General features: G+C 47.2%; 1 protein-coding gene across 1 annotated transcript in view; it reads left to right on the forward strand.

Annotated features, from left to right (window-relative positions):
• Positions 1 to 2203: 2203 nt before the first annotated feature.
• KIF5A (kinesin family member 5A) overlaps positions 2204 to 22401 on the forward strand; it is a 29471-nt gene continuing 9273 nt past the window's right edge. The window contains 19 exon segments of the mRNA XM_055328868.1: positions 2204 to 2550; positions 14202 to 14289; positions 14400 to 14473; positions 14871 to 14975; positions 15204 to 15252; positions 15898 to 15953; positions 16192 to 16279; positions 16560 to 16684; positions 17185 to 17289; positions 17427 to 17575; positions 17668 to 17816; positions 18104 to 18279; positions 19213 to 19281; positions 19650 to 19856; positions 20164 to 20310; positions 20890 to 21078; positions 21440 to 21557; positions 21906 to 21970; positions 22080 to 22189. Of these exon segments, the coding sequence (XP_055184843.1) occupies positions 2422 to 2550; positions 14202 to 14289; positions 14400 to 14473; positions 14871 to 14975; positions 15204 to 15252; positions 15898 to 15953; positions 16192 to 16279; positions 16560 to 16684; positions 17185 to 17289; positions 17427 to 17575; positions 17668 to 17816; positions 18104 to 18279; positions 19213 to 19281; positions 19650 to 19856; positions 20164 to 20310; positions 20890 to 21078; positions 21440 to 21557; positions 21906 to 21970; positions 22080 to 22189 (2198 nt within the window). The 5' untranslated portion in view covers positions 2204 to 2421.

Raw genomic sequence — 22401 nt, forward strand, 5'->3', positions numbered from 1 at the left:
ACTACTAGTTTTCTTTAAGTATGCCTCAAACCATATTTGGGACAAACTAACACACATACACTATTAGTTTTTTTTTTATCTGAAATTCAAATTTAACGGGGCATTCTGTTTTAGTTTTTCAAACCTGGCAGTCTTATTTCAAGCTCAGAAATAGTCAAGTGGTGGCTGTATGTCTGTCTGAACACCCCCTGTGCTCTTATGCACTTCACTAATAGTTTTCAAACTTCTGAATTTCACAGTTCGATAAAATTAAAACAACAGCAAACCTTTTTGAGGATGGACATAGCATTGCTACCTTTTAATTTTGCCAACTAAGTGCATTAAAAAAGAAAGGCTATTGTTTTTTTTAATTTTTATTTATTTATGATAGTCACAGAGAGAGAGAGAGGCAGAGACACAGGCAGAAGGAGAAGCAGGCTCCATGCACCGGGAGCCTGACGTGGGATTCGATCCCGGGTCTCCAGGATCGCGCCCTGGGCCAAAGGCAGGCACTAAACCACTGCGCCACCCAGGGATCCTGAAAGGCTATTGTTTAACCATCATTTCTTACTAGAAAAGTAGGAAGAACATACTCTCAATAAAGTCCTTTGACACTTTGTAAGTCTAGCTTTGTGAAAAACCTACTGCATTGTGCATGGGTGGGTTTTCTTTTGGGGGGGCGTACCCAGTAGTTTTTGTCCCCGACCCTTGGTAGACAAGCTTTTCCCCCCTTTTTTTTCTAGATAAGCATTTTTGTTTGTTTGTTTTTTGAAAGTCCATTAAGGCTACCACCCTGGAGTCCCTGGGGGCCTGAGTTTGGGATGTTTTCCAGAATGTTTCCTGAGCTTGCAGGATGCTGCAACACTTAGAAATAGTGCCAGACCAAGTGACTGGAGAGATGCTTGTGTTCCTGAGTTTGGGAACTCATTGTCATTCTATGCATACTCTCCTGGCTGCTCCCCAGACCTCTACCTCTGTTTCTACGTAGTCCTCCTGGCTTGTCATCCAGTTTCTTGCGCTGGACCCATTTCCTTCAATTTCCATAAGACTCAAGGTGGATGAGAGGTATAGGCCTGATGTGGGGAAGCCCTCAGCTGAGTTTTGAGTGGTTAGCTCTTGTCTGATCAGGTCACCATCCTCTCACTCTTGCCTCACAGTGTCCAAGTGACCTTAGACAGTTGCTAGGGAGAACCTCCATCCCCTCCTCCCTTCTCCCATCACCACACTCCTTCCCTTGGCCTGGAGCCTCAACTCTTGCAGTCCAACTCTCTGTTGGCCAGCAGAGGCCTGTGACGTGGGGCAAAAATCAATTTGGCCAGCTTCTAGGTGGTTCTGCCCAGGGGCTGCAGCAGGAGTCTGACCCGAGGGGAGGGGAAGAAGGACAAAGAATCTCTAAGGCTTGGCTTTTTTTTTTTTTTTTCTAGGTAAGGGGGAGAAACAAAGCAAGCCCTGAGAAAGGGGCCGGGGTGTTGGGACTCTGTCCAGTGGTAACCTGCACAGGAAACACACTCACATAGGCGTGGAAACCTGTCTGAAACCTGAATGCAGATGTCTGCCCTGTCGGTTCTGTCTCAGGGCTCCCGCGGCCTTCCGCATCCTCACCATTCCCTCTCCTTCACTGTTCGCTACCTCCTTTCTCCTGCAAAAGCTTCTCCTGCCCACCTGCAGCCCAGCCCCAACCTCTGAGGCAGGAACGAGAATTTCAGGTGTTTCTGAACTCTGGTAGCCCACAGTCGGCGGGGGGGGGGGGGGGGCGGGTGTCTGCCTTCACAGGGGAGACCTGCTGCGTGTTCTGGGGACAGAGCGCACCTGCGGACGGAGAAGGGGAGGGGGAGAGCCTCTGCCCCGACACTCCTGTCTGAAAACTAGGAGCTGGCGCCCGCCCCCACGGGGGTGCAGGCAGCTGAGTGGGCTGGGAATCGGCGTGAGGGGGCTGGGGACGGGGAAGGCCAAGCGTGCTCCCGATCTGGAGAGGCTGGTGACGGGGCGGGGCGCGACCCGGAATAAAAGGGGTGGGAGCGCCGTGGACTCCCTTCCCGACGCGGGCGCCGGGCCCACCGCTGCCCCCTCCGTTCCCAGGGGGCGCCCCGAGGGAGGGCCGGGCCGGCCGCGGGGCTGAGGGCGGGGCCCGGGGCGCGCGGCGAGCGGGGGCCCCGCGCAGGAAGCCCCGCCCAGGCCCGCAGCGCGGCGCCGCAGCGCGAGGGGCGGGAGGCGGGAGGCGGGAGGCGGGAGGCAGAGCGCCCGGCAGCAGACGCCCAGGTCGCCCGCGCCCCGCGCCGCAGGACGAGCCCGCGCGCCGGCCCCGCTCTCCAGCCCTCGCCCGGGCGCCCCGCCTGCCTCCCGGCCCCGGACGGCGAGCCCCCGCCCTCGGCCTCGGCCTCCGCTGAGCCCCCCGGCGCCGCCCCTGCCGCCCGAAGCGCCCAGCCCGCCGCCGGCCCCGCCATGGCGGAGACCAACAACGAGTGCAGCATCAAGGTGCTCTGCCGGTTCCGGCCCCTGAACCAGGCCGAGATCCTGCGGGGAGACAAGTTCATCCCCATCTTCCAGGGGGACGACAGCGTCGTTATCGGGGTGAGTGTCGGCCCGGGAGGGCGACGGCCCCGCGGCGCCCGGCCCCCCTCGCCCCTGCCGCGGGCGCTGGGTGTGGCCGGCCCCGCGCGGCCGCGTTCCGCAGAGCGGGCGGGGGCCCCTTCCTCGCCGGGGGGCCCGACGCCCCGGGCCGCGCACCCCCTTGCCGCGGGGCCAGGCCCGTGTTTTTCTCCTGTTCTCCGTCTCCCCGAGGGAAGCGCAGCTGCCCTTTGTTATTGGCTCAGATCTCTACCCCCACCTCCCGGGAAGGGAGGGGGAGGCCAGGGGACGGGCTGCAGGGGAGGTGGGCAGTCGGGGTCTGGGCGGGAGGGGGTCCAAACGAGATCGGGCTCCAGGACCAGGCCTGCGCGAGCCCCCGAAGGAGGTGCAGCCTAGACTGGGGCGGAGGGCGCAGGGCTGATGGGTTTGCCGAGAAAGGAATACCTCGATGCCACACCCAGTCAGGGAAGGGGGCTTTGGGGTCCTAAGGAAATGTCTGCCTTTCCCTCCTCCAGGTACAGTAGGAAGAGGATTTCAGACACCCCAGTTCCCCCTAACAAATAAAAATAACCAAATCCCGAGGTCTTAATAGTACTTGCTTATTCATCCTTTCTCTTGATGATCCAGTAAAAAGTAGCAGGCTGTCTACCTCATCAGGCCAGCTCTGCCCTTGGAGGAGATCTTATTAAGCAGAACTAATAGTTACTGTGGTTTTCTTACTCCGCATGTATTATTTGTCCCCCAAAACAGCGCTCTGAAGGAGGTATTAATATTTCCATTTTACAGATGAGGAAATTGAGGCCCAAAGAAGTTGAATGACTTTCTCAAGGTCACCCTATTAATTCATGGATCTGAACCTAAACCTATAACTCCAAAGCTCCTGGCTTTTCCTCTATATCGCACTGCCTCCGCAGATTTCTCTTCTCGACCTTTATCTGCGATGGCCCAAAAGGAATTCCTAGGAAGTTCCTTACCCTTCCTTTCACAGGTTGGTAGGGATTGTTAGGCTATGGGGTGAAAGGATCTGAGGTCAAGTCCTGTAGGGCTTGAGGGGTGCTGGGCTCTCCAGGGTACTGTAGCCAATTTGAGAAAGGAGGGGCACATAGGACGGCTGTCCTCAAGGTCAGGAGCACTGTTTATATATCTTTGGTCCACGGTGCTTGGCACAAGGCATGCTTACTAAGGGAATGAAGGAACGATGGGGAGGGAGCGTGGGCCCTCTGAATCAGTGAGAATGGGACTTTGAGTAAACATGCCTTAGGAAGAGCCTGCTTACGTGTCCCATCCCCAGGGGCTCCAGTCTGTCACCATGCTGAGCTGTCACCCACTGAACTCAAATGGGTGCTTCTGCCTTGCGTGTGTGCTTACATATGTGTGTGTTCACCACATAGAGAGGGCCACTGTCTTTGCCTCAAGGACCTTAGGCCTTCCAGTCTGGTCAGTCTGGCCACGCTAAAACAATCAGTTCTGGGGGCTTCTTTCCAAGTAGTCTGGACAGCAGACATTAGCTGTGAGAGTTGGAGCTCGAGGTTCCCCTGAGACAGGGAGGCTGAGAAACACGAGGGAGGTGGTCACAGGAGAGCACATCCACAAAAGGCTTCTACGTTGCAGCCTAGGTTCCTTGGTTTAGTTCTTTCAGGTAAGTCTGACCCAACTCCTTTAGGTTCTCGGGCCATCCTGGTGTGGTGGGCCCGTGGCATGGGGGTGATGTTGGGAGAAGGAGTGGTGGTATTGATCTGTCCAATTCGCTAAACGGGAAAGACAACCGTAGAAGGTGGAGAGGGGGAGAGATTGAAGAGAGGCCCAGGGCCCCCCTGCCAATTCAGATTCTTTGTTAGTTCCACAGCTACTCCTTCCTTGCCTGTTTTGCCTGATATTTGCAGGGCCGCACCTTTGTCTCACTGTGTATCTTCATTTGCCCCAGCCCTTCCTGTCAATCTCTTCAGCTGAGGTAGATGCTTATGGGGGGCCATTTTGTCTCACACAGTGTCCTTGGAGCTCGTGCGTTCCCAGCCTATTCATTGTTCATTTGGGAGGAGGAAGGCTATAGGAGAAGGAATTTTAAGGCAACACTTGAGGGTCCCAACGAGGAAAGGAAATCTCGTACCCCCCTCTCCTCTTTCCTCCTCTAGCTCCCTTTGGGGCTCAGCATCTGAGGAATTAATGGAGGAAGCTGTTCCAGGAAGGTGAGGGAAGAGTGAAAAGGGAGACAATAGTCTCTCCAAACCCAGCCCCTGCTCTTTTCTCCAGTGGCTCTCCTCTCTGCCTCTGCAGCACTGCGGCTAGCTCAGGGCTTCAGAGTCTCAAATGTTCCTGGGCTTTTTCTGCTTCGTAAAGGGTAGGAGAATAAGCTGGAAAGACAGCTCTTTCAGCCTTATTCCACCCCCACTCCCCTGACTTCTCCCAGGAATCTGGGGGATGGGGCTTAGCCAAAGTTAATGGCCTGAGTCATACTAAAAGGGTGTCTGGGTCACTGTCTGTGTGCTGTGTACCTTGTTTTGCTCTTTATGTCACTCAGAATCCAGTGTGACTTTTTACTGGACCCGTTTAAGTGTCTTTCTGCCTTGGTCTTGGTGGGCAGAGTGTCCTGGTGTCTGCTGTCTGGGCTGCTGCCTCCCTACCAGGTATGGGAGGGATGACAGTAACGGAAGACACGTACATTCTCTCTCCCTCATTCATTCAAGTGTTCACCATATTCTTTCTCCCTCAGGTCCCCTAATGGGTTAGTGGGTTCTTAAGTAGACAAAAATTCAGGAGAATCAAATACCTCATTTGGAAAAGCTAGATTGGGACCTGGCAGGATCATTGAATTAGAGTCAGTATTGTTTGCGGTGGCCCAGGATTCCTTTGATACCTGAAGAGGGGGAGCAGGTCTCCCTTTGGGGGAGTCTCATAAAGGGAAATGGAGAGGGGAGGTAATGTTCATCGTGGCCAGTGTCTCTCCAGCATTACCATGGCAACCATCCCCAGGGGTATCACCATGGAAATCAGGCCTGGTGCTCAGAAGTTCAGCCTCTACCAAGTGCTTTACTGAGGGTTAAAAAGGTTGGACATCCTGGGACCCCTCATCTTAGGCCCTCCCATTAGCTACAGTCAGCTCATATAATGGAAAACTGCTGAAAGGTGCTGAGAGATACAAATGAACAGGAGGCTTGGAGGGGGTGGTGGTTTAGGAAGAGCAGAGCCCTGGGCTGCAGGACTCTGAAGGGTGGCTCTCTGGAGAAGATTGTGAGGAGTGCTTAGATTGCTGTGGGTGGGGGAGTGAACCTCAGGGGTCTCCTCAAAGGTGGAGGGTCTCTAATGAAACCAGTCTTCTAGTCTTTCAGTCTCCAACGTTGACATGGTGAGGGGACTTCCTGGGGGAGGATGGGTGAGAGAATCACATACTTATTAAGATGGGGTTGAAGTTGGAAAAAGGGAGTGATGAAGGGCTTCAGTACTGTCCAGAAACATTTGAAGAAATGTCCAAATGCGGGGGAGGGGGGTTGTGTGGGGAAGGGGAAGGAAAAGCCGTGATAAGGATCTGATGCATTGTTCAGGCACTTCAGCTCTTGGATCACTATAGCGCTGTGGGTAGATTCAGATTGCTTGGGTTTAAGACCCGTGCGCTACCATTTCTCAGCTGTGTGTCTGTGGGTAAGCTACCTTACCTCTTTGAACCTCAGTTTCCACACCTATAAAATGGAATAATAATAGTACCTGCCTCATAGGATTGCTGTGAGCATTAAACAAGATAATACATATAAAGTGCTTAGTGCAATGACAGGCATGTAATAAACTTCTGATAAGAATTAGGTGTTATTATTTTTTTATATATGCTGTTTCCTTATGAGCTAGCCTTTGACACACTGGGAAGTACTTAATTAACATCCCCCCCCACTTTTAAAAAGATTTTATTTGAGAGAGAGAGAGAGTGCACAAGCAGGGGGAGCAGTAGAGGGAGAAGGAGAAGCAGGCTCCCTGCTGTGAAGCTGGATGTGGGGCTCCATCCCAGGACCCTGGAATCATGACCTGAGCCAAAGGTAGATGCTTAACTGACTGAGCCACCCAGGTGCCCCAACATTTCCCCTTCTTACTGGTTATTTCATCCAAACATCTAAGTCTCTAGTATTTTCTTGCTCTCTTCCTCCATCAATATCTGTGTTTTTGGCAGATATTTATGAAGAACATCCTACGGGCCAAAGACTGTGCTTGATATCGGGATTTACAGGGAATCCCTGCCTTTAAGAAACTCTTGGTCTACATGGTGATCCAAGCTGTGGAGTGGTCAGGGCAGAGGCCTGAGAGGGGGCCTCAGAAATGGCTTAAAAAAAATAAGTGGTTTTTGCAAGTTATACACACAACCCCCCAGACTTTGGTAAGAAATCTGCCACAACACACTACAGTCCGACTCAAAGTAATTGTGTGTCATGAGAAACATAAATAGTGGTGATGCTTCCCATGTGAATAGTCTAGAGGCAGAAAAGTTAGAAAACCACTGGTCTAGTTATTCTTCTCAAAAGATCTGACAAATTCATCTTGGGTATAATCAATAGCAAATTAAGAAATTTACAATATAGTAAATGGTGAGGAGCTCTGAGGAGGGCACATGATGAGATGAGCACTGGGTGTTACACTCTTTCAAGTTGGTGAATTGGATTTAAATAAAATATATATATTTTAAAGATTTTATTTATTAATTCATGAGAGACACAGAGACACAGGCAGAGGGAGAAGCAGGCTCCACGTAGGGAGCCCGACGTGGGACTCGATCCCAGGTCTCCAGGATCACGCCCTGGGCTGAAGGCGGTACTAAACCGCTGAGCCACCTGGGCTGCCCTAAATAAAATATTTTTAAAAAGAAATTTACAATGTGACAGAAATAAAAATCTTAAGATAAAGTAATGAACTAGACTTGGAATTTAAGGGCCTAGCAAAGAGTAGAGAAGTGCTAACAGGCCTTTCCAGACCCCTGAAATAACAATCTGTGTCTGGCTTTCCCTGCTGATGAGTTTACTAAGTGAACCCATTTTTAGTTCTTGGATGTCTTTTACCCTTACAGTACTGAGAACACTACCGTTTGACCCTCTCTGATCTCTTCTTCCCAGCCTAGGCTGCAGAAAAGGGATTCCTCAGGCAGTAATTGCCTTCAGCATTTGGAGAGCGCCCTCCATTTTAATGCATCCACAGCTTTCTCTGGAATCCTATATCTGGGAATGTTTGTGAGAGAGGAGGAGAGAAACAGAGGGAAAGGCAGAGAATGAGTTGGTGCCCATGTTCCCAGAAGGGAAGAAGGGAGGGGCAAAGTTGGCTTGAGAGTTATATTTAATCCCCTTTGGCTGCATTCCTGGCTTCAAGAAGCATAGATAGATATCATTGGTGGAGAAGAGGCGAGAGTCACTGGCTTGAGATAGATGTGTTTTGTTTGTTTCTGTTTCTTGGCCACTGGATGGGAGCAGCACTGAATTAGATTACAATTCAAGAATCAAGTTTCAACAAAAAATAGATTCATTAGATTAAATTTAAAAAGAAAGATATTGCCACTGAGGAGGACAGGCATTAATGCCACTTTAAAGCTGTTTTCTTCTAACACTGTAATAAGGATTTATTCTTTGTAATGAAGTGTAATGATGAACCGTTCATGTAAAAAGAAATAAAAATTCCCAAAAACCCTATGAATAACCCATAAATTCACTCAAGCCTTTAAAAAAAAATTAAAGTAGGGGATCCCTGGGTGGCTCAGCGGTTTAGCATCTGCCTTTGGCCCAGGGCGCAATCCTGGAGTCCCGGGATCGAGTCCCACGTCGGGCTCCCGGCATGGGCCTGCTTCTCCCTCCTCCTGTGTCTCTGCCTCTCTCTCTCTCTCTATGTCTATCATAAATAAATAAATCTTTAAAAAAAATTAAGGTAGATTTTTCTTTAATAATATTAAACATAGTCTGATTACAACGCTAATATACTTTAATTGTTGACAAAATTAAAAACAAAGAGAAACACATACAAGAAACTAAAAATCACTTGAAATCCCACCACCCCAAGGAAAACACTGTTAACAATTTATTTCTTTCCAGTGAGTTTTTGCTGCATATATACATATATAATTTTAATAAAACTGTATCATAAACTATTGTTTTATAACTTAATTTTTTTCACTAACACATGAGTATTTCGCATTTATTAAATATTTTACATAATTTTATATTTTTTAAATGTTTAATTTTTGCATAAGCTTTAACATACACATGTGACATAATTCAATGATATAAAAAAGTATACAATGAAAAGTAAGTCTCCTTCCTACCTTTCTTTTCTAGCCACCCAGTTCCCTTTTAACAACCTTATTACCAGTTTCTTGTGGGTTCTTATAAAAGCATATTATACATTTTTAAGCAGTTACATATATACGTGCATGTACTTTTTAAAATATTTATTTTTTTAACATGTTTTGTTTTAATCTATGCAATGTGGGGCTTATAATGTATAGTTTAAAAAAAAGCCAAGTACAGAACAATATGTATGAATTCACAACCTCGAGATCAAGAGTCGTTATGCTCTTCCTACTGAGTCAGCCAGGTTTCCCCACATGTACTTTTTTTTTTTAAACAAGAATGGCTCTCTCTCTCTCTCTCTCTCTCTCTCTCTCTCTCTCTCTCTCTGTGACTATCATAAATAAATAAAAAATTAAAAAAAAAAAAAAACAACTTAAAAAAAAAAAAAAAGGGATCCCTGGGTGGCGCAGCGGTTTGGCGCCTGCCTTTGGCCCAGGGCGCGATCCTGGAGACCCGGGATCGAATCCCACGTCGGGCTCCCGGTGCATGGAGCTTGCTTCTCCCTCTGCCTGTGTCTCTGCCTCTCTCTCTCTCTCTCTCTCTCTCTCTCTCTCTCTGTGACTATCATAAATAAATAAAAAATTAAAAAAAAAAAAAACAACTTAAACAAGAATGGTAGCATAGTATACATATTGTTCTATTCTGTACCTGGCCTTTTTTTTTTTTTTCAACTTAATGATGAGTCTAGGAGATTTTTCCTTATCAGCACATAAAGATTTACCTCATTCTTTTTAACAACTGTATAGTTTGTTGTAGGGATATGTCATAATTTAACCAGATCCCTATTGATGGACTTTTAGGGTTATCCTAATAAATTGCTATTACAAACATACAATGAGTGCACAAATCTTATGCAAGCAGTTTGATGAATATTATAACGTATTTTGACACCCACATAAGCACCACCCAGATTGAAATCTAGAGTATTTCTGTTGCCCCTGATAGCTCCCTTTTGCCCACACCTGTCATATCACTCCAGGCATCCACTATTTTGACTTCTATCACTAGCTAAGTATGGTTGTTTCTTCAGTGTTATACAAAAGGAATAATACAGTATGTGCTCTCTTGTGTATGAGTTCTTTTACTAACACATTTTTGAAATCTATTAATGTTCTTTTATGGCATCATTTTATTCTATCTCATTTAATTTTTTTAAATTTTTTTATTTATGATAGTCACAGAGAGAGAGAGAGAGAGAGAGAGGCAGACACACAGGCAGAGGGAGAAGCAGGCTCCATGCACCGGGAGCCCGATATGGGATTCGATCCCGTGTCTCCAGGATCGCGCCCTGAGCCAAAGGCAGGCGCCAAACCGCTGCGCCACCCAGGGATCCCTCATTTAATTTTTTTAAAGTAGGCTCCATGCCTACTTGGAGCCTAATGCAGGGATTGAACTCACAACCCTGAGATTGAGAAACCTGAACCAAAATCAAGAGTCAGACATTTAACCAACTGAGCCACCCAGGTGCCTCTATTATGACATCATTTTAAATAGCAACAAAGAATAAAAATATACACATGCCACTATTTAATCGATTCCTTATGTTAACCAGTTTCCTAAATATTACTCCTTTCAGTTGTTTTCAATTTCTTGTTGTTATAAGCAGTCTGATAATAAACATTCTTGTAATTAAATATTTGCTACAGATATTTTCATGGCATAAATTCTTAGAACATCTGAGTCAATAGATATGTGCAATCATGGCTTTTGATTATGTGTTTCTGAATTGCCTCCATAAAAGTTGTATGGACATACTGTTCCTACCAGAAAAGGACAAAGGTGCTTATTTCAAGGAAATTATACCTCCTTAAGCCCTTATCTACACTGGGTATTACAATTAAGCTTGTGTTTTTCAATTTGATAAGTGAGTAACAATATTACTGTTTTAATTTGAAAATATTGAACATTTGTATTTATTTTTCTGTTGCTAGTACCTAGCCCTTGTTTATTATTTTTCTGTTGAGGTTTATCTTTTTTTGCTATTAATATATGAGAGCTCTTTATAGTAAGAATATTAATATCTTTGAAAAGCTTAATTTTTTTTATTTAAAAAATTATGCATTTTCATTTTAGAACAGTTTCTTAAAAGTTTATTTATTTAAGTAATCTCTACATCCAGCGTGGGGCTTGAACTCATGACCCCAAGAGATCAAGAGTTGCATGCTCATCTAACTGAACCAGCCAGGTGACCTTAATTTAGAAAAGTTTTCAATCTAAATAGAGAATCTCCTAAAATTCTACTGTCCAAGATACCACTATTAACATTTTTTTAAAAGATATTTATTCATTTGAGAGATAGAGCATGAGCAGAGGGAGGAGCCAAGGGAGAGGAACAAGCAGATTCCCTGCTGAGAGCAGAGCCGGACATGGGGATGGGGCTGGACTGTGGGGCTGCATCCCAGGACCCTGAGATCATGACCTGAGCTAAACTCAGATTGAGTTTACCCAGGCACCCCTTAACATGTTTTTCTAAGCAAGGTGTACCTATACATTTTTTTTTAAAACAGAAATGGAATCATCCTTTTTGCATTTGTTTTTTACACTGCATACTATCTTATGTATTTATTTTTTGCATAGTATTTTTTGAAGATTTTATTTATTTATTCATGAGAGACACACACAGAGAGAAGCAGAGACATAGGCAGAGGGAGAAGCAGGCTCCCTGCAGGGAGTCTGATGTGGGACTCAATCCCCAGGACTCCAGCATCACGCCCTGAGCCAGAAGGCAGATGCTTAACCGCTGAGCCATCCAAGCATCCCTGCATAGTATTTTAAAAACTACTTTTTTGCCTGACAGTATTTTGTGTATACCTTGTCTTGTCATTACATATTATCTTATGACATCATCTATAACATGTTACATTTTTAAATTTAAAAATGATATGTTGTCACTGTAAGACGTTTAAATATCACAGAAAAGTATTGCAGGCGTAAGCTCCTGTTATTCAGCTCTCAAGTGATAACCACCATTAGCAGGTCTCTATACAGCCTTACATTTCCTTTTTCTAAGGCTATTCTATCCATATGCTCTTAAAAAGATATAATCACATTACACACACTGTTTTTACTTTTTCACTAAATTGAGCTTGAACATGTCAGAACATGTAAACCACCCTCACTCATTTTAATGGGAGTAGAATATGGAACTATCATAACCAACATCTTGTTAATGAGTGTTTGAATTATTTCTAGTTTTACTTTAATACAGATTGAACATCCTTCTACATAGATCTTTAAGTGCTTGAGTAAGGGCTGTAAAATGAATTCCTAGCAATAGACTCACTGATACAGAGTACAAACAGAATGGACATTTAAATATTTAATAGAATTGTCCTCCAGAAAGACTCTATCAGTTTACAGTACTCCCTCCATTGGAGAGCATCTTCACAACTTATTTCTCTTTGTGGATTCTGGTTTTGGGGTTTCAAAGGCTTTTACCAAAGAGAGATCAGACAAATATTTCAGGTAGATTTTTTTTCCCCATAAGCCAGACTTTTCAAATCTCTTAAATATTAAAAAAAAAATATATCTACTAGTTTTCCTTTATGCAACGAAGTGAAACAAAGGAAACAAAATGAAACACACATTAAGAAATTTAAAAAAAAATACTTGTACATGGTTTAAAAATAGAAACAATCCAAGGGCACTGGCTGGCTTGGTCAGAAGAGCATGCAACTCTTCATTTCGAGGCTGTGAGTTTGAGCCCCCCCCCTTGGATGTAGAAATTATTAAGTAAAATAAAACTTAAAAATTTAAAAATATATGTAAGTGGGACACCTGGGTGGCTCAGTGTTGAGCATCTGCCTTTGAATCAGGGTGTGATCCTGGCATCCCAGGATCGAAGCCCATATTGGGCTTCTGCATGGAGCCTGCTTCTCCCTCTGCCTGTGTCTCTGCTTGTCTCTCTCGGTGTCTCTCATGAATAAATAAATAAAATCTTTAAAAAATGTGTGTGTGTGTATACACACACACATATATATGCAAGCCAAGATACAAAATGTAAAATAAAAGACTTGTCTCTCTTCAAAGTAATCATTGTTAACATTTTTTGTATAATTCCTTCTAGAAAAAAGTTCTATGTATAGATGGAATATTATGAATATTCCTAGAGCCATTATCTCCAGCTCTGGCCAATGAAAATTTTATGACTTTCCTTAATTAGTTGAAACATGTCTCCCCAATTCTGGTGACCATAGACCTAGGAGCTTTACATTTCAGTTGGATAAAGATGGAGTCTGTAGTAAAACAACTTGACAACTAAGTCATAATCTCTTTATACTGAATGGCAGGAAAACATGACTGAGAAATTTGTCATTTGTGATGGAGAACAAGCATAGTCTTATTTAATCTTACCAGAAAAAAAAATCTTACCAGAGATCTGCACTTTAGTATGATTACATAGTGAATATATTCTTTGTTTGGTTCCCCAGGTTTTAAATATTTTGTATCTTTAGCATGCTTGTTAGCACATGATTTGTAACATAACCTAAATGAAACAAAGTACTTGTAGGTCAGTAATTTGTTTCAGTATCTCTTTGCTAAAAGGAGGCCCATGATTCTGATTTCATATATTTCTTTCACGGAGAGAGAGCTTGTGTTAATGTTTGAACAACAGCTCAGCATCTTGGTGTACCTGTATTTCATTTACACAATAGGGAACATAACCGACATGTGCCCCTAACTTTACATCTTTCATTTAATGCATCTTGAAGATTCGTCCACATCAGGACATATGCATCTATTGAGGAAGATATTTTTAAACCTAGAGGTAGATTTTTTTTTTTTATGATAGTCACACATAGAGAGAGAGAGAGAGAGAGAGAGGCAGAGACATAGGCAGAGGGAGAAGCAGGCTCCATGCACCGGGAGCCCAATGTGGGACTCGATCCCGGGTCTCCAGGATCGCGCCCTGGGCCAAAGGCAGGCGCCAAACTGCTATGCCACCCAGGGATCCCCTAGAGGTAGATTTTTAATGTTAATGAATTGTCTTTCACTCTTTACGGCCTGCCAGCCCTACTGTCTTTTCCCATTGGTTTCCCGGGGAAAGGCCTGGAGTGGTGCAGTACTAAGTCATCACACCAAGACTGAGATCCCCTCACACAGTCTGAGGCTGTGACACTTCTCAATGGTGCTCTCTAGTGCACAGGAACAGCTCCTGGTGTCAGCACCAACTTTTGCTCCTCTTTGTCTGGTTTCCCTCATCCCCCCCGCTCCCCGCCCAAACTGTCCGTGGATATAGATGGCTGAAAAACAGGTGCCTTCTCAGGCTAATGGAAGGGGGCTGCAGCATTTCTTCTTCCTCATTTCCTGACTCCTGATATCTGCCATGTTTTATTTCCATTCTAGGGGAAGCCATATGTCTTTGACCGTGTGTTCCCCCCAAACACGACTCAGGAGCAAGTTTATCATGCGTGTGCCATGCAGATTGTCAAAGGTAACATGTATTATCTTTGTAAGATGTATTTTTAGAATGTATGTTTTCTGGTTCCCCATTCCCTACCCCACTTCTTTCCACCAATGCTCTTTCTTGGCTATGTCTTCCAGATGTCCTTGCTGGCTACAATGGCACCATTTTTGCTTATGGACAGACATCCTCAGGGAAAACACATACCATGGAGGTGAGGGCTCTGACTTTCATGAGGGGTGAGGAACTGGGAGTGTTAATGAGAGGCCAAGGAATCTCAGGCAAGATCTAGGAATTAAGCTTGCTTGGTCTGGAGGATGAACTGAGGGGCAGGATTATAATGGAAGCTTGGTGAAATCCCTCTAGCCTGCTGCAGTTTCCCATCCTTTCCACCACTCCAGTTTGCTTCTTTTGATCCAGAAAAGCAGCTGCAATAAAGGTCCAAAGGGACCCTCAGTTCTCTCCTTGTTCTCGGTAGACATGGCAGTGACTGCCTCATACCTTCAGATGATCCTCTCATCAACTATCACCTTCATGTTCACCTGTTTACCTCTTGGGTGGCCTGATTGTTTTGAGTCCCAGTCTCAGTCTCGGATACTCTTCCTCTCCAGGGAAAGCTGCATGACCCCCAGCTGATGGGAATCATTCCTCGAATTGCCCGAGACATCTTCAATCACATCTACTCCATGGATGAGAACCTGGAGTTCCATATCAAGGTGATCATGGTTTAACAGCGGGGTGTCCTCAGAGAGGGAGTAGGAGGAGAAGAGCTAGTATGAACTCATTGAGAACCTGGGCACCCCAACTTATTTTCCTGCCCTGCTTACCACAGTTCTTCTTCTTCTGCTCTTTTTCTCCTCCTCCTACTGGTTGAGTGGGTCACATTCACTTGAGATCCCTATATCAGACTTATGATAGGCCCTCTTCACTTTCTCCCTGATCAGGTTTCTTACTTTGAGATTTACCTGGACAAAATTCGCGACCTTCTGGATGGTGAGTGGTGTTTAGCCCCATTGGGTGGGCAGGGGTGGGAGGAGAGCAAGGAAAAGAAAGATCACATTGTTCTTGGCAAGAGATGCAGAGGAATCACACATTCATACCCCTGTCCCTTGCCTCCATTCACCAAAATTTCTAAAAGCAAAAAGGGTCAGAAGATGAGCTGAAATACCTAGGCCTATATAGAAACACCCTGAGACCAGCTGGAACCTTAAGGCTAGAATCCTGGAGGAGAAGAAATTTAAGCTTTCAGGGTGTGGGGATTTAAGCTTGATGGGAAAGTCTTTCTCCTTTTTAAAAATTTATTTGTTTGTTTGTTTGAAAGAGGGAGAGGGAGAGAGGGCACAAGTTGGGGGTAGGGGGGGGCAGCAAAGGGAGACAGACAGACAGACTCCGCACTGAGTGCAGAGCCTGACATGGGGCTCGATCTCATAACCCTGAGATCATAACCTGAACCGAAATGAAGAGTTGGACGCTTAACCAACTGCACCACCCAGGAGAGGGCTTCTTTTTTGCATGTAGAAGAAACCACTGTCAAAAAAAAAAAAAAAAGAAAAAGAAACCACTGTCTCAGCAGACTATAGGGTATGGGGTTGGGGGTGGAAGTGCTAGCCTTGCTTACTCTGCATTGTTTTGATTCAGTGACCAAGACAAATCTGTCTGTGCATGAGGACAAGAATCGGGTGCCATTTGTCAAGGTGAGTGTGGGGACAGGGGTACCTGGGTGTGGGTCACTGTACTAAGAGTAGACCAGGAGGGTAGGCCAGAGGCCCGGAAGCTGGAGGGCAGATGTCTTGGAGGAGTGAGATGTGCTGAGGGGCTGGGGAGAGTCTGAGGGCTTGGAAAAGACATTCTTAAAAGGTCATCTGATCAGCGTGCAGGTAATATGATTTGCAGATTGCCGTTTATGGGTCACTCTCCCTTTGCCCCCTGCAGGGTTGTACTGAACGCTTTGTGTCCAGCCCAGAGGAGATTTTAGATGTGATTGACGAGGGGAAATCAAATCGTCATGTGGCCGTCACCAGTGAGTGGGGATATAAGGGGCTCTTGCACCTGGGAGTCTGGTGCTTGTCTGTGTCCTCTGGGGGCTGAGGGAATAGAAGTGAGCAAGGGAAGACTGTGTCCTCCAGAAGAAGAGGCTATTACTGTGTGTGCCACCCAGCTGCCTGGGAGACACAGTGGTGGGGCTAGTCCTGGCAGGTGCCCTCTCTCTCTGGATTGGCCAGTGTCAGTGGAAGCTGGGGGGTGAGGGCTTCGGCTCCATAGGTGTTAGTACAGGGACCGCTTCTCCCTTGGTCCTGCAGACATGAATGAACACAGCTCTCGGAGCCACAGCATCTTCCTCATCAACATCAAGCAGGAGAACATGGAGACCGAGCAGAAGCTCAGTGGGAAGCTGTACCTAGTGGACCTGGCAGGGAGCGAGAAGGTTGGGGACCTGGGAGTGGGGCGGGTAGGGAAGGAGGTCTGGTCAGGGGGAGCTTTTAAAAATCAAAATAACTTTTTGGGGGGAGTATAATTCACATACCATTAGAGTTCACCATTTTGAAATATAGTTCAGTGGGTTTTAGGATATTTTTGGAAGGTGGTGCACCCATCACCACTGATTCTAGAATATTTTCATCACCTGTTAGACACTCACGCCCTATTCCTCCCTCCACTAGCTCCTGGCAACCACTAATCTTATGTTTTGGCTCTGTGAATTTGCCTTTTCTGGACATTTCATATAAATGGGATCATATACTATGTAGGCAGGAGGGGGTGGCTTTTGGCAAGAGGGTTTAGGGTAACAGGAAGGGCCTTCTCTGTTCTCTTTCCCTGTCCCCTCCCCTCCTTGGACTGAATCCCCTTAGATGGGAAAGAGGCCATGAGATCCCTCTCTCCCCCTGCAGCTGCTCATGACACACTCATCCCTTTATACTCTGGTAGGTCAGCAAGACCGGAGCAGAGGGAGCTGTGCTGGACGAGGCAAAGAATATCAACAAGTCACTGTCAGCCCTTGGGAATGTGATCTCTGCACTGGCTGAGGGCACGGTGAGTGTCCCATCTCATCTTCTCCTACTGCTGCCCTCTCATCATGCCCAATGCATGGGGTGTGTGACCCCTAGTCAGCAAGTACACTGTTCCCTTGTTGAATATTTTTCTGATTCATGGTCTCCCTCCTCCCCCAGAAAAGCTACGTTCCATATCGTGACAGCAAAATGACACGGATTCTCCAGGACTCTCTGGGAGGAAACTGCCGGACAACTATGTTCATCTGCTGCTCACCGTCCAGCTACAACGATGCAGAGACCAAGTCCACCCTGATGTTCGGGCAGCGGTTAGTGGCAGGGTCCCTTTTCATTGTGCCAGCTCCCCTCAGTGTCATGCAAGGCTTAACGGAGCTCTCATCTCCTCGTTCTCCTCACCCAGGGCAAAGACCATTAAGAACACTGCCTCTGTGAATCTGGAGTTGACTGCCGAGCAGTGGAAGAAGAAATATGAAAAGGAGAAGGAGAAGACAAAGGCTCAGAAGGAGACAATCGCCAAGCTAGAGGCTGAGCTCAGCCGGTGGCGCAATGGTTAGAGAGGGTTCTATTGGTCGTGAGAGGCAGTGGGAGGAGGAGGCCGAGGGACCAGAGGCACCCTGTCTGGGGTGGACCTTCAGGGCGGGCCAGCCTCCCAGGAGGGCTGTGTTTCTGGAGGGGTGCAGTAGAGCAGTGATGAGGGAAGGGGAGAGGGGGCTGACCGCCCTTATCCCACCCCCTAGAAAAGGTTGAAGGTACACTTGGCCACAGAGATAGAGGAAGGACTCCTAGATGCATCTTTCTCTCTTCCCATTCCTCACCTTGTTCTGCCCCTCGGCCAGGAGAGAATGTGCCTGAGACAGAGCGCCTGGCTGGGGATGATGCCGCCCTGGGATCTGAGCTCTGTGAGGAGACCCCTGTGAATGACAACTCGTCCATCGTGGTGCGCATTGCGCCTGAGGAGCGGCAGAAATATGAGGAAGAGATCCGCCGCCTCTATAAGCAACTCGATGACAAGGTGAGGACGCCCAGGGCACAGAGGGGGGAGGCCTGTGGGATGAGAAGTGAGGGATTAAGGAATTAGTTTGTATTGCCTTTTTTTTATTTTGAAAGAGATAAATTATGCTCATTGAAAATGCGGAAGAGAGCACGGAGTAACATTCAGGATTACGAATCACTATATTATATACCAGAAACTAATAACGTAACCATGCATGTTAACTGTACTGGAAATAAATCCCCCCCAGAATTAAATTTAATAAAAAATTATATTACTAAGAAACTTAGAAGCTAAATAAAAATATACAGAAGAAAATTTAAGTCCTCTATCATTCTGCCATTTAGAAATAATACTATAGACATTCTACTTTCTCCATATGTAGAGCATGCAATCGAGATACACTGTATCTGTAACTTTGCATCTAATTTCTTCACTCCACATTCTATAAGGAGCGATTTTCTACTTTGTTAACAATTCTTCATAAAAGTATTTTTTAAATGCTGCCTAACAGCACATTTATCAAAATATATTTAACCATTTGTTTATTCCAGGGCTTCTAGTTTTCCTTGTTTTTAGTAGTTTGTTCTTGCTCTTGTAAGTAAGTCTGAAAGCACTATCTTTGCTTCTGATGCATAAAACTTTGCTTTTGAATGATTTGATTAGAATGTAGCACTAAAGTGGGACTTCTAGGTTAGGGGATATGCACTTTAACCAAACGGCTTTTGCTGTGTATTGTCAAGGTTATACCACCTTCCAGGAAGAAAGGGATTTGAAAGTGAGGGCAGGAGTGAGGCAAGAGCCTGAAAGAAAAATTTCTTTTTAGGATGTGGGGTTTCTAACTCAAAGCCAGAACTGTCTGGATTTTTGTCAGGATCCTACCTCTGCCTCCAACCCTGTAAGTCTAGACCCTGGAAAGAACAGCTTCCCTCCATTCCTTTTGTCTCCCAACAGGACGATGAGATCAACCAGCAGAGCCAGCTCATAGAGAAGCTTAAGCAGCAGATGCTGGACCAGGAAGAGGTAATGGGAAGGAAGATGAGACATGAGAGGAGAGCAGTGTGTCCCCTTAAAAGGCGTAAAAGACCTTTTACAACCAGATGGAAGAAGAGCTTACTCTTTTGCATAGGGCTTGATCACCCTCCAGAACTATGGAAGTCTGGGGAGGACTTAACTGGGGCTTTCTGTAAAGGATTTGAGTCTGGGTGCTGCTTCCTTCTGTTGTCCTGCTTCTGTGACGCCTAGAGCCCACTTCCTCTTCACCCTTGTTTTGACCCATGCCCCTCTCCTAGAGCTCTGAAGGTACCAGAGAGACCCTGTCTGGGGCCAGGGAACCATAGAGGGGCCCGCTGGCAGCAGACCCCCTCACATGCCTTGCCTCTTCCTCAAAGCTGCTGGTGTCCACCCGAGGAGACAATGAGAAGGTCCAGCGGGAGCTGAGCCACCTGCAGTCTGAGAACGACGCTGCGAAGGATGAGGTGAAGGAGGTGCTGCAGGCCCTGGAGGAGCTGGCCGTGAACTACGACCAGAAATCCCAGGAAGTGGAGGAGAAGAGCCAGCAGAACCAGCTTCTGGTGGATGAGCTGTCTCAGAAGGTGGTGAGTGGCTGACCGGGGTCCCAGAGCACCGTTGCCTCCAGAACATGTTCCATATCCCAGGGGACCTCCGCATCCTGGGGCTGCAGCACATTTGTACCTTTGCCCCTCTGTGCCATGGGCTGTGGGACCCTCTCCAGCCCCGTCACCACACTTTGCCCTTCTGACCCCTATCTCTTCCAAACCTTTTTGCAGGGCCTCTGTTCTCTTTGTAGCAGCCCTTGGGGTCACGGGTGAGGCGGAGGCTCTGCCTGGGTTAGGGAGGGCAGTGGGAAGATGGCAACGGGATGACGTGAGGGGCTGTCCCCAGGCCACCATGCTGGCTCTGGAGTCTGAGTTGCAGAGGCTACAAGAGGTCAGCGGACACCAGCGCAAACGGATTGCTGAGGTGCTGAATGGGCTGATGAAGGACCTGAGTGAGTTCAGTGTCATCGTGGGCAACGGGGAGATTAAGCTGGTGAGTGGAGCTGGAGGCAGTGGCAGCCTTGTTCAGGTCATTCTTGCTCTGGGCACTGGTGGGAGATGGTGGGGGTACAGGGGAGCATCACCCATGCCCTCAGGAATACTGAGGAAGGCAGACCAAAGAGCCAGGAAGCAATCCTTTAAACTAGACCAGGAAAACAAGCAGAATTTTGCATAGACTCAACTGTAAATTCACCTTCCAAAGGGTGCTGAATAGAGAGGGCACAGAGATGTGCTTGCAGCAGGCTTTAACAATGAGGCACAGAGTTGGGAATGACACATGCAAATCTGTGGCAGTGACAGTGACCCATCTGGGTGACCAAGCAGATCAGTTTGACTACAAATCACGTTGCTTTATAAGATGGGAGAGGGCGACTGTCGGAATTGGATCTTTAGGTGTAGGTAGAGTTAATATGAAATGCCAAGTGATAGCAGCTAAAAGTTGTTAGAAACTATGTGTGCCACGCAAATCTCCGTGTGTGTGGGTGTACAGGGATAGGCAGGATGCAGAGGAATGGGTAAAAGCTTCCCTGCAGCAGAGGGGCACCTCTTCCTGCCCTCCCCCACCCCGCAGCCGGTGGAGATCAGTGGAGCCATTGAGGAGGAGTTCACGGTGGCCCGACTCTATATCAGCAAAATCAAGTCGGAAGTCAAGTCTGTGGTCAAGCGCTGCCGGCAGCTAGAGAACCTTCAGGTCGAGTGTCATCGCAAGATGGAGGTGACTGGGCGGGAGCTCTCATCCTGCCAGCTCCTCATCTCTCAGGTGAGCGCTGAGCACTGAGAGCCTTTGCATGCCGTGGGAAGGACGATGATTTTGTGGCTATGGGATAAGACTTATAGCATCCACCTAGGGCCTAGGGTCGACCACAGTCAAAGACAGAAGAGTCTGGGGCAGCAGGGAAGGTCCAGGCCAGGGCAGTGAAGGTTCGGAGAGGATACCACTCTTTGTGCTGATGGGATCTAAAGGTTAGGTCTCAGAGGTAATGACCCCTGGCCCCATATCTTCAGGCAGGCGCAACTGAAAGGGAGGGTCTGGGAGGAGAGCTGCTGAAGTCTGCACTTGCCTGGAGCTGTGTCCTTGACTCCATTCCTCTTTTTCCTCTCCCCAACCCTTCCCCCATTAGCACGAGGCCAAGATCCGCTCACTTACAGAATATATGCAGAGTGTGGAGCTAAAGAAGCGACACCTGGAAGAATCCTATGACTCCCTGAGCGATGAGCTGGCCAAGCTCCAGGCCCAGGGTGAGGCCTTAAAACTCTAAACTACTCATCCTGGGATCTGAGATCCCAGAGGGGGCCGGGAGGAAAAGTAACAAACATCTAAATAAACCACCCAACATGCACACTCATCCAATGCATTAGACTGAAATCCAGAAGCTTTTGCATGTAGCTTATGGTACATAAGCCACAAGCCCTCAATTCGTCCTTTTTCTGCTGTGTCAAATCAGACTGTCCTAACCCAGTAGAATATCCCTGAGGGCCCATACCGGGTAGATGTGCCCTGCCCTGCCTGGAGCTCTGGCCTCAGAGGGAAGTTCTTTCCAGAGGAGGTAGATGTGATGTAAGCTGCCCTCCCCATCTTTCCCTCAGAAACTGTGCATGAAGTGGCCCTGAAGGACAAGGAGCCGGACACACAGGATGCAGATGAAGTGAAGGTGGGTGGGGAAGGTGTAGGAGACAACTGGGGCCCAGCCGGGCTGCCCTAGCCCCCTCCGAGCTGCTGCCCAGGAGTCTGGCTTTGAGCATGGATGGGGTTGTTTGCAGAAGGCCCTGGAGGTGCAGATGGAGAGTCACCGGGAGGCCCATCACCGGCAGCTGGCCCGGCTCCGGGATGAGATCAACGAGAAGCAGAAGACCATTGATGAGCTCAAAGAGTAAGAGTCCCCCCCGGGAGGCTCGGTGGCCTCTGCTGTTCTTCTTGCCTTGTAGCCACACATGTGCTCCCTCTTGGCCCAGGGTCTGGTTGGTTCACTTCCACGTGCCACTCCCCCAAAGCTGCTGCAGCTTTGTAGCCCAACTCCAGGAGGCACAGGAGTGAGGACTAGTTCTTCTCCTTGAGCTCTTATGATTAGATAGCCCATGGCTC

The sequence above is a fragment of the Nyctereutes procyonoides genome, unplaced genomic scaffold, assembly GCF_905146905.1.
Source record: "Nyctereutes procyonoides isolate TBG_1078 unplaced genomic scaffold, NYPRO_anot_genome, whole genome shotgun sequence".
In the NCBI taxonomy this organism is placed as follows: Eukaryota; Metazoa; Chordata; class Mammalia; order Carnivora; family Canidae; genus Nyctereutes; species Nyctereutes procyonoides.